The sequence below is a fragment of the Mustelus asterias genome, chromosome X (assembly GCF_964213995.1).
Source record: "Mustelus asterias chromosome X, sMusAst1.hap1.1, whole genome shotgun sequence".
Classification (NCBI taxonomy): domain Eukaryota; kingdom Metazoa; phylum Chordata; class Chondrichthyes; order Carcharhiniformes; family Triakidae; genus Mustelus; species Mustelus asterias.
Window position 1 is genome coordinate 8,630,108 of NC_135834.1, and position 12,633 is coordinate 8,642,740.

General features: G+C 47.7%; 1 protein-coding gene across 4 annotated transcripts in view; it reads right to left on the reverse strand.

The window, feature by feature from the left end:
- The window catches only part of LOC144481903 (acid-sensing ion channel 1-like), a 1,161,333-nt gene that overhangs the window by 30,685 nt on the left and 1,118,015 nt on the right, over nt 1-12,633 (reverse strand). For all 4 annotated transcript variants that reach the window (XM_078201068.1, XM_078201069.1, XM_078201066.1 and 1 more), the window contains 2 exons: nt 9,597-9,688; nt 1,203-1,282 (listed from right to left, as the gene is read on the reverse strand). In XM_078201068.1, the coding sequence (XP_078057194.1) occupies nt 1,203-1,282; nt 9,597-9,688 (172 nt within the window). The remainder of the gene's footprint in view (nt 1-1,202; nt 1,283-9,596; nt 9,689-12,633) is intronic.

The following is a 12,633-nucleotide window of genomic DNA, read 5'->3' on the forward strand; positions in this document are numbered from 1 at the left end:
AGCATTCCACAGATACCGTTCCCTCCGGGATAACCTAGTCCACTCCTCCACTATACCCAACACCTCTCCCATCATCCATGGCACCTCCCCATGCAAGTGCAGAAGGTGTAACACCTGCCCCCTTACCTCTTCCATGCTCACCATCCAAGGTCCAAAACATTCATTCCAGGTTAAGCAGCGTTTCACTTGCGCCTCTTTCAATTTGGTCTATTGCATTCGCTGCTCCCAATGTGGTCTCCTCTATATCGGAGAGACCAAGCGTAGACTGGGTGATCGCTTTGCTGAGCACCTTTGGTCTGAGCGCAATCAGGACCCTGACCTTCCAGTTGCTGCCATTTTAACACACAATCCTGCTCCCATGCCCACATGTCTGTCCTTGGCCTGCTGCAATGTTCCAGTGAAGCTCAACGCAAACTGGAGGAACAGCATCGCATCTTCCGGCTAGACACTTTACAGCCTTCCGGCCTCAACATCGATTTCAACAACTTCAGATGATTAGCTCCACCCCACCTCCACCCCTTTGTTTTCATTTTATTTAATTTTTAACTGTTCTCGACCTTTTATTTCTTTATTGTCTTTATTTATTTTTCTTTCCCCTCACTCTTTCCCCCTATTTTATCCCCCTTTCCTTACCTTTTCTCCCCCTTTGCTTCCCCTTTCCCCCTTCTTCTCAATTTTACCTCTCTCTCCCCCTACATCTTCATCTCTCACAGTTTACCCTCTGATTTCAGCTTCTCTGCCGTTTGGCCATTCACACCTTCTATTCTCTCCATGGGCTGCCATTAGCAGCCTTTCCCCTTGTTTCTGTGGCGATGACTCATCTTTCATTCCCTCCCCCTGCAGTATAAATATCTCCCACTTTCTACGCCTTTTAGCTTTGACAAAGGGTCACCTGGACTCGAAACGTCAGCTCTTTTCTCTCCTGACTGGATGCTGCCAGACCTGCTGAGATTTTCCAGCGTTTTCTCAAAGAACAAAGAAAATTACAGCACAGGAACAGGCCCTTCGGCCCTCCAAGCCTGCACCGACCATGCTGCCCGACTGAACTAAAACCCTTCTAAAAATCCCTTTTGGTTTCAGATTCCAGCAGTAATTTGCTTTTTTCCCCTTAAACGGATCTGCTTCTGTTCAGCAAAGCAAGACAAAAGAATCCCTCCTTCTGATTGCAGGAAGCCAGCCCAAAGCGACTTGCCATAGCTTACCTCATACATGTAGTCAAAAAGTTCCAATATAGTCAGGAGACTTGCACCAATGAACAAACCCATCTGTCCTCCAATGTCACCTTTGAACAGAAAAGAACAGGAGTTCAGGCTTGGGAGCTGCAGGTAACTGGCTATAAAACACTCCTTTCACATACTAAATACAAATAGTCTATCAGGAACTAGTCACCACTTGACAATATGGCTGCACTCATTGTGTTCATCATAAATAAAGGATAGGGTACGACACTGAGGCCTTCTGAAAAAGTAATTCATTTTCCAGTCCATTTACTTGTATAAACCTAGACAAGGATGTTTGAACAAAATACTTTCGGGATGGCATTTGTCCAGATTAGGAATATATTGATTTTCCTTCACCAAACAGTGTAGCCTGCAGACCACGAATCAATTGGCTGCGTGAATTCAAGGTAGTGCAATAAATAACTCGACAAAAGGCTGGTGGCAACCGTAGGAGATCTCAAAAGTTTTACATTCAGTGCCTGACATCAGCAGAAAGGGCTCATGGGAAAATCAGGCAGGGGGCAGGAGCTTGGGAGGAGGGGGAGGGGAGGGTGGGGCAGTGAGCCAATGCAGTGGGCAGGAGGGGAGATCTACACAACGGGTGCTGTACACACGCTCCCTCCCAGTCAACAGGGGCAGAGGCAGGAGCCACTTTCCCAAGGGCAAAATGCGAATGAGATCCAAGGTGACTAGTGTTGTTGGAACCAAGGCACAGAGCTTTTCTTCATTGAGAGAGTTTATTGACTGTGTTCAGTCTAGTAGCCCCCATCCCACTCTGCCCAGTGCCCCGGATACCCCCTATTTATACTGACTCATTCAGTCTCGTAGCCCCCCTCCCACTCTGCCCAGTGTCCCGGATACCCCCTATTTATACTGACTCATTCAGTCTCGTAGCCCCCCTCCCACTCTGCCCAGTGTCCCGGCTATCCCCTAGGTATACTCTTCTAATAGAACAACTTGATCAATAGATGGCGGGGCGGCCGGGGGTGGGGGGGGGAGGGGGTGGGGGGCGGGGGGGGGGGGGCAGGGGAGGGGGGAGAGACACTGTACCTATAACAAAATGTCAGCGGAAACTTAACTAACGAAACTAAAATATCACTTCCGAGGGTGATGGTGCACCCCAGTCCCTGCAGCACCCACTGGTTGTGGAAGGCCTGAGACGTACTGACGGACATGCTCTCTTTCCAAAGCCACCTGGCCACAAACATTGCCACGTTCGAAAGGTGGGCAGTCGGGATGGGCAACCCCCTTGATCGCCCACTGCCTGGACCTGTCGATGGCCACCTTGTTCAGGCTCGGGATCAGGCATCCTCCACAATCGCCCTCCACACCGGATGGTCGGCACGATGGCACAGCGCCAGGGACCCGGGTTCGATTCCCGGCTTGGGTCACCGTCTGTGCGGAGTTTGCACATTCTCCCCGTGTCTGCGTGGGTTCCTTCCAGTTTCCTCCCACAGATGTGTGGATTGGGTGGATTGGTCAAGCTAAATTGACCCTGGTGTCAGTGGGATTAGCAGGGTAAATATGTGGGGTTACGGGATAGGGCCTGGGTGGGATTGTTGTCAGTGCAGATGTAATGGGCTGAATGGCCTCCTTCTGTACTGGAGGGATTCGATGATTCTATATATGCTCAAAGACAATTTCTATCCATCTTCGTGTCCAAAGATGTGCAGGTTAGGTGGATTGGCCATGCTACATTGCCCCTTAGTGTCCAAAGATGTGTGGGTTCGGTGGATTGGCCATGCTAAATTGTCCCTTAGTGTCCAAAGATGTGCGGGTTAGTTGGATTGGCCATGCTAAATTGCCCCTTAGTGTCCAAAGATATGCAGGTTAGGTGGATTGGCCATGTTAAATTGCCCCTTAGTGTCCAAAGATGTGTAGGTTAGGTGGATTGGCCATGCTAAATTGCCCCTTAGTGTCCAAAGATGTGTAGGTTAGGTGGATTGGCCATGCTAAATTGCCCCTTAGTGTCCAAAGATGTGCAGGTTAGGTGGATTGGCCATGCTAAATTGCCCCTTAGTGTACAAAGATGTGCAGGTTAGGTGGATTGGCCATGCTAAATTGCCCCTTATTGTCCAAAGATGTGCAGGTTAGGTGGATTGGCCATGTTAAATTGCCCCTTAGTGTACAAAGATGTGCAGGTTAGGTGGATTGGCCATGCTAAATTGCCCCTTAGTGTCCAAAGATATGCAGGTTAGGTGGATTGGCCATGTTAAATTGCCCCTTAGTGTCCAAAGATGTGTAGGTTAGGTGGATTGGCCATGGGAAATTGCCCCTTAGTGTCCAAAGATATGCAGGTTAGGTGGACTGTTTCCTCGAACCCGAACAATGCCATTGACATTCTGTTGTAACAAGCCTTAGCAATGTAATTGACATGTAACAGAGAAACACTCAGTACTAGCTTTGAGCAATGTTAACTCGACCCTGACACCAACTGGTGTAGACAACGTCTTCAGGGATATCTCATGCCGCTGTACCTGACAGCCTGGTTGGCTGCTGAGTTACACTGTCACTTTACAATGCTGTGAAGCACAAAGCACTGTGGTAATGTCACTGATTTGCTTGAATGGTAGCACAGAGGTTAGCACTGCTGCCTCACAGCGCCAGGGACCCAGGTTCAATTCCCGGCTTGGGTCACTGTCTGTGTGGAGTCTGCACATTCTCCCCGTGTCTGCGTGGGTTTCCTCCGGGTGCTCCGGTTTCCTCCCACACTCCAAAGATGTGCGGGTTAGGGGGATTGGCCATGCTAAATTGTCCCTTAGTGTCAGGGGGATTCACAGGCTAAATGTGTGGGGCTATGGGATAGGGCCTGGTGGCATTGTGGTCGGTGCAGACTCGATGGGCCGAATGATCTCCTTCTGCACCGTAGGAATTCTGCGATTCTATGAAAAATACAACACAGAAAGAGGCCATTCAGCCCATCGTGCCTGTGCTTTGAAAGAGCCATCCAATTCTCTGTGGCGCTCCAAATCTTTCCCTTTCAAGCATTTATCCAATTCTCTTTTGAAACTCTTTCCGGATGGTTTTTCACCATCCTTCCAGCAGTCTGTGGAAAATCAGAGCAAGCCACTCGTGAAGAAATGTCTCTGCCCCTTGCCTCAGGTTCTTTTCTTATGCTTGGTCTGATATTTGTGGTAAAATATTATCACCGCACCTACCTTGCCATTTATTACACTGACAGGCAGTCTAATTAGGCCCCGTTTGGAACTCCTCACGGTGCCTGACTAGAATGTCAACTTTACAACAAACACAAGAATCATAAATAATAAATGTTAACAATCGAGCAGGGGACTGGGAGCATTTGAGCTGGTTTCCGGATGAAAAATATTTGCGCTCAATATCCCTCTTGCTGACAGGAACCAAGTGGCCCTCCAGCGGGCATGCAAGAGACAGCTCCACAACTCACAATTCGCTTATGGAACATTCCCCACAGACTGAAAGACCCAGTGGGCATGCATCGACATTCCAGCCTGGCAGAGCCCAATTTACGTGCCCTGGATCTCACCTCTATGGGATCCCGGCTGAGCCAGGGCTGTCTGCTGCTCCGATGGGGACAGCTCTCTTCCCATCTCGAGGTGAGGAGGTTTGGCAAGGTAGGAGATCACAGAATCATAGAATCCCGACTGCAGAAGGAGGCCATTTTGCCCATCGAGCCTGCACCGACAACAATCCCACCCAGCCCCTATCTCTGTAAACCTCTGTATGTACACCGCTAACCCCCGTGACGCTAAGGGACGATTTAGCATGGCCAATCCACCTAACCCGCACATCTTTGGACATTAAGGGGCAATTTAGCATGGCCAATCCACCTAACCCGTACATCTTTGGACACTAAGGGGCAATTTAGCTTGGCCAATCCACCTAACCTGCACATCTTTGGACACTAAGGGGCAATTTAGCATGGCCAATCCAGCTAACCTGCACATCTTTGGACACTAAGGGGCAATTTAGCATGGCCAATTCACCTCACCTACACATCTTTGGACACTAAGGGGCAATTTAGCATGGCCAATCCACCTAACCTACACATCTTTGGACACTAAGGGGCAATTTAGCATGGCCAATCCACCTAACCTACACATCTTTGGACACTAAGGGGCAATTTAGCATGGCCAATCCCCCTAACCTACACATCTTTGGACACTAAGGGGCAATTTAGCATGGCCAATCCACCTAACCTACACATCTTTGGACACTAAGGGGCAATTTAGCATGGCCAATCCACCTAACCTGCACATCTTTGGACACTATCCCTGTATCTGTTCCACAGTCATAAGCCATTTGTCCGGGCAAATGGGCAGTCTATCCTCACAGCCTGTAGAGTCAACTCCTTTCTAATAAAGCTCTTGTTTATTTGTACCTTCATGCTCTGCAAGCCTATCTTTTAAAAATACCACAGGGCCTAAGTTCAGACTAAGAACAGTGAGAGATCACTTTAAATTAGGCTTGTACAAAGTGGCTCATTATATGGTATCCAGGAGTCTGTTTAAAAATAAGGGGTCATTTAAGATGGGGATGAGGAGAAATCTTTTCTCTCAGAGGGTGGTGAAGCTTTGGAACTCTCTTTTTGATTTGATTTGATTTGATTTATTATTGTCACATGTATTAGTATACAGTGAAAAGTATTGTTTCTTGCGCGCTATACAAAGCACACCGTTCATAGAGAAGGAAAGGAGAGAGTGCAGAATGTAGTGTTACAGTCATAGCTAGGGTGCAGAGAAAGATCAACCTAATGCGAGGTAGGTCCATTCAAAGGTCTGATGGCAGCAGGGAAGAAGCTGTTCTTGAGTCAGTTGGTACGTGACCTCAGACTTTTGGATGTTTTTCCCGACGGAAGAAGGTGGAAGAGAGAATGTCCGGGGTGCGTGGGGTCCTTAATTATGCTGGCTGCTTTTCCGAGGCAGCGGGAAGTGTAGACAGAGTCAATGGATGGGAGGCTGGTTTGCGTGATGGATTGGGCTACATTCACGACCTTTTGTAGCTTCTTGTGGTTTCTTCCTCAAAAGGCAGTGGAAGCAGAATGTTTGAATATTTTTAAGGCAGAGCGAGATAAGATTATTGATTAACAAGGGGGTGAAAGGTTATCGGGGGGTGGGCAGGAATGTGGGGTTGAGGTTACAATCAGATCAGCGCATGATCTTACTGAATGGAGCAGGCTCGAGGGGCTGAATGGCCTACTCTTGCTCCTAGTTCATATGGTCGTATTCATTGTTACAACAGTGACTTTTATTTCGAATTTCTGCAGGTAATGGGGGAAATACATATCCACAGATAGACAGAATGAATAGCATTACCGCTGATCCTGGTTGGGAACCATTTTAATCTGCACTTGTGGTGTGAGGCTGAGAAGTGATGACTCAATGATCCATTACTCATGCCTCAGGTCTATTAGACTGCCGGCTACAATCTCCTGATAAACCGGGATGAGATCAGGCACTGGGTGAAATTCATTCGGATCGCAAATAAAACTGAGCTCTGTGCACTGGTATCTTACAAGTCTCCGAAACAACAGCCCTGCCTTCATCGGTGTGTTAGAAACCTCTGCCGTCATCTCTCCACTTTCCTCGATCTGTAAGCTTTGGTGACGAACAGTTTGTTGGATGTTGAGTGGAGGTCAGGACATGGAAGGGAATACCCTTCCAATTTTTGCACATTATCGCAACAAGCCACCTCAGGCATGTCATGGCGAAAGAATAAAGGTGCCTCAACAATTCATCTCAAAACTCAACCTCTGCAGAGTTACTTCAACTCCAGCACTGTGACATTTCATTGCCTCACTTTCCTCTTGGATGAGAGGTCAATGTTACAATCATTAATGCATTCCAATCGACATTTCACACTGGCTGGCCTCTTGTTGTCCACCGCTCAGAAACTTGAGCTCAGGCAAAACTCTGTTAAGAACATAAGAACATAAGAACTAGGATCAGGAGTAGGCCATCTGGCCCCTCGAGCCTGCTCCGCCATTCAATAAGATCATGGCTGATCTTCTTGTGGACTCAGCTCCACTTACCCGCCCGCTCACCATAACCCTTAATTCCTTTACTGTTCAAAAATCTATCTATCCTTGCCTTAAAAACATTCAATGAGCTAGCCTCAACTGCTTCACTGGGCAGGGAATTCCACAGATTCATAACCCTTTGGGTGAAGAAGTTTCTCCTCAACTCAGTCCTAAATCTGCTCCCCCTTATTTTGAGGCCATGTCCCCTAGTTCTAGTTTCACCCGCCAGTGGAAACAACTTCCCTGCTTCTATCTTATCTATTCCCTTCATAATCTTATATGTTTCTATAAGATCTCCCCTCATTCTTCTGAATTCCAATGAGTATAGCCGCAGTCTACTCAGTCTCTCCTCATAAGCCAACCCTCTCAACTCCGGAATCAACCGAGTGAATCTCCTCTGCACCCCCTCCAGTGCCAGTATATCCTTTCTCAAGTAAGGAGACCAAAACTGTACACAGTACTCCAGGTGTGGCCTCACCAGCACCTCATACAGCTGCAACATAACCTCGCTGTTTTTAAACTCCATCCCTCTAGCAATGAAGGACAAAATTCCATTTGCCTTCTTAATTACCTGCTGCACCTGCAAACCAACTCCTTGTGATTCCTGCACAAGGACACCCAGATCCCTCTGCACAGCAGCATGCTGCAATGTTTTACCATTTAAATAATAGTCAATTTTGCTGTTATTCCTACCAAAATGGATGAGCTCACATTTACCAACATTGTACTCCATCTGCCAGACGCTCGCCCACTCACTTAGACTATCTATATCCCTTTGCAGACTTTCAGTGTCCTCTGCACACTTTGCTCTGCCACTCATCTTAGTGTCATCTGCAAATTTTGACACACTACACTTGGTCCCCAACTCCAAATCATCTGTGTAAATCGTAAACAATTGCAGTCCCAACACTGATCCCTGAGGCACACCACTAGTCACCGATTGCCAACCAGTAAAACACCCATGTACCTCCACTCTGTTCTGCCTATCCTCCCTCACAGCAAGTCCTATTCACGATCAGCTCCTGTGCTTGCTGGTCTATAACCGACTCCCACTTTGATTTCAAACATTCTCATCTCATTTTTAACCCGCACTCTTCTCTGTAATCTCCTCCAGTCCCCACGACCCTTTGCGATCACTGCGCTCCTCTAATTCTGTCCTCTTGTGCATCCCCAATCTCCATAAGAGCTGGCTGTGCCTTCAGATCCTAATCTCCAGAATTTCCTCCCTACCCCTCTCAATTGTCGCTTCTCCTTTAAGAGATTCCCGCAATTACTTTCATCAGGCAATTGAGGTTGGCCTGTTAGATTATGAACTCCCTGATTAAGGGCCAAATTGACAGGCCAATCAGGGAGCCTCTTGCTTTGTATTTAACCAGGCGTGCCAGTTCCTCTGGCGCTCCTAGTGTAGACTGCGAACTGAAAGCACTCTGTACGCTGTTGTCAGACTTGTAAATAGAGGGATCTTGGTGAAGGGACTTCTGCCTCCAAGGACCTATTAGAATTCCTCAACACCCTCTTTTTTTTAACAACGCCTTTGATCAAATGTCCAAATATCTCATGTGGTTCTATACGGAGTCTGCACGTTCTCCCCGGTTTCCTCCGGGTGCTCCGGTTTCCTCCCACAGTCCAAAAGATGTGCTGGTTAGGGTGCATTGGCTGTGCTAAATTCTCCCTCAGTGTACCCGAACAGGAGTGTGGCGACTAGGGGATTTTCACAGTAACTTCATTGCGGCGTTAATGTAAGTCTAATTGTGACACTAATAAGTAGGTTGAAGGTGCGAGGGGCAAGGTTTAAAGGCGATGTACGAGGCAGATTTTTTGCACAGAGGGTGGTGGGTGCCTGGAACTCGCTGCCGGGGGAGGTAGTGGAAGCGGATACGATAGTGACTTTTAAGGGGCGTCTGGACATGAATGGGATGGGAATGGAGGGATATGGTCCCTGGAAGGGTCGGGGGTTTTAGTTCAGTCGGGCAGCATGGTCGCTGCAGGAGGGCCGAAGGGCCTGTTCCTGTGCTGTAATTTTCTTTGTTCTTTGTTCTTTTTATGTCAAATGCTGCCACATTCTGGTGTCAAGCTGTTTTGCGATGATGTGGAGATGTCGGCGTTGGGCTGGGGTGGGCACAGTAAGAAGTCTCCCAACACCAGGTTAAAAAAATGAATACCCCTTCTGCACTGTCGGGGTTCTATGATAATACAGGTGACAATAATAAATCAAACTATTCTTTGCAATTCACCATTCGCCACAGTAAATGGCTGGCATGGACTCCCAATCTGGACTCCCAACAGGGTGCAACCCCCCTCCCCGCCCTCCCCGCTATTCTCACGCCTTTGGAACAGGCATCAAAGATGTCAGGGTGTTTTCGGTGGCAAAAACTCACCCAGCAGGCCAGCCACTTCGTATGCTTTTTTCTGCTCGATCGTCTCGTAGTTGAGGGCCTCGAAAAAAATGTCCAGGACCAAGATGTTCTCCCTTGAAAAGAAAGAGCGTTACGTCAGGTCAATCTTTGTATGCATCGGAGAAGGAAGTTACAGCTCTTCAGGAGAAGAGAGAGCAAGCTTCGCTCAGCCATTTAATTGCCTCCCCGCAGCTGAAGTGGAATTTTAAACAGCGATTGCGTACCAGAATAATTCTGCCTTCCCAGGCCAAAGTCAGAACAGCAAGGTCATGGGTTCTTTTGAAATATATGTTCTTACAGAACTCTTAATGATCCCGCCTGCTGTTGATTCAGAGGCTACATTACATTAGTCTTACACTACAGGTCACACAGATTTTGCAAACAATTATGTGCATTTCAAATAAAATCAAGGCACACGTTCGGGAAAACAATATCACTCTGGGTTGGCAATTTTGAAAAGCAATTATAATCCCAAGTATCATTTCGATTGCAACCTATTTTTCCTTCCACAAAAGCCACTGTCGCGCAGATGATATTTTTAGCTTTCACTTTTCTATAATAGACTTGGATTCTATTCAAGAAACATCATGCTTGGTTCGAAGCTCCTTTACCCTTCCCATTACCTAGACGCCCATAATGCGTTCTTGGCTTAACTAACATTTCCAACGTGGCATCCACCTGCATTACAGTATCTATTTGATCTCTCACAAAGCAACAGGAGGATGCCATTCAGCCCCTTGAGCCCATTCCTCCATTCAGTTCGATCATAAGGACATAAGAACATAAAAACTAGGAGCAGGAGTAGGCCATCTGGCCCCTTGAGCCTGCTCTGCCATTCAATAAGATCATGACTGATCTCCATCGACCCACCTTCGTTCCACAACCCTTAATCCCCTCAACCCAACATAAATCTATCAATCTCAGTTCAGGTATTTGAGTATCCCAGCCTGGACAACTTCTTGGACGGAGAAAATTCTAGATTTCCACTCCCCCTTGTGTGAGGAAAGGCTTCCTGATGTAACTCCTGAACGGCCTAGCTGGAATTTTAAAGTTTCTCTCCCCCGCCTTATTATAGACTCTCCTCACCAGAAAATAATTTCTCTCTATCTACCCAATCAATCCCGGCAGCATGGTGGCACAGTGGTTAGCACTGCTGCCTCATAGCGCCAGGGACCTGGGTTCGATTCCCGGTTTGGGTCATTGTCTGTGTGGAGTTTGCACGTTCTCCCCGTGTCTGCGTGGGTTTCCTTCGGGTGCTCCGGTTTCCTCCCACAGTTCGAAAGACGTGCTGGTTCGGTGCATTGGCCATGCTAAATTCTCCCCCAATGTACCCGAACAGGAGTGTGGCGACCAGGGGATTTTCACAGTAACTTCAATGCAGTGTTAATGTCAGCCTACTTGTAACACTAATAAATAAAACTTAAGAAAAAATTAACCACTTTAATTCGAGCACCATCTTTTCCAAACAATTTAAAGTTTATTTATTTATTAGTGTCACAAGTAGGCTTACATTAACACTGCAATGAAGTTACTGTGAAAATCCCTCAGTTGCCACACTCCTGTTCGGTTACACTGAGGGAGAATTTAGCACGATCAATGCACCTAATCAGCACGTCTTTCAGACTGTGGGAGGAAACCGGAGCACCCGGAGGAAACCCACGCAGAGACGGGGAGAATGTGCAAATGCAAAGTGATGCATTTTGGTAGAACTAACATAGGGGGGAGTTATACAATAAATGGCAGAACCATAAAGGGTGTAGATACGCAGAGGGACCTGGGTGTGCAAGTCCACAGATCCTTGAAGGTGACGTCACAGGTGGAGAAGGTGGTGAAGAAGGCATATGGCATGCTTGCCTTTATAGGACGGGGCATAGAGTATAAAAGTTGGGGTCTGATGTTGCAGTTGTATAGAACGTTGGTTCGGCCGCATTTGGAATACTGCGTCCAGTTCTGGTCGCCACACTACCAGAAGGATGTGGAGGCTTTAGAGAGAGAGCAGAGGAGGTTTACCTCCTGGTATGGAAGGGCTTAGTTATGAGGAGAGATTGGGTAAACTGGGGTTGTTCTCACTGGAAAGACGGAGGATGAGGGGAGACCTAATAGAGGTGTATAAAATTATGAAAGGCATAGATAGGGTGAACGGTGGGAAGCTTTTCCCCAGGTCGGTGGTGACGTTCACGAGGGGTCATAGGTTCAAGGTGAGGGGGAGGAGGTTTAACACGGATATCAGAAGGACATATTTTACACAGAGGGTGGTGGGGGCCTGGAATGCGCTGCCGGGCAAGGTGGTGGAGGCGGACACACTGGGAACGTTTAAGACTTATCTAGATAGCCACATGAACGGAGTGGGAATGGAGGGATACAAAAGAATGGTCTAGTTTGGACCAGGGAGCGGTGCGGGCTTGGAGGGCCGAAGGGCCTGTTCCTGTGCTGTACTGTTCTTTGTTCCACGCAGACAGTGACCCAAGCCGGGAATCGAACCTGTGACTGTGGCACTGTGAGGCAGCAGTGCTAACCACTGGGTTCTGGGTTTGACAGCCGAGTGTGTGTGCAATCTGTCCTCCTCATTTACCTTTTAAGCTCCAGTGTCACTCTGAAGGAGATGGGTCCTATCACATCCAAGGCTAATACCCTTCATGCGGTTTGGTGCCGAACCTAAACGCACTTACCCCAAGCGGGGTCTGAGCAAGGTTCTGGAGACTGAAGCAATCTTGAGGTAAAGGCCAAAATTGCATTCGCCTCTTTAAATCTCCTCTTGTACTCGTCCACTGGCCTTTTGTGATTTTATGACACGGCCCTCCTAAATCTCTCTGCTTCTCCACAGTCCTGTGCATTTCGTTATGTAAGATGTACACTGCCTCACACTTTCCCACACTAAAACCCCATACTTTTAGTCCCTATCAAAGCCCCTTTTTCCTTCATCGAATCCCTACAGTACAGAAGGAGGCCATTTGACCCATCGAGTCTGTACCAACCACATCCCACGCAGACCCTATTCCCGTAACCCCACCCTACTAAT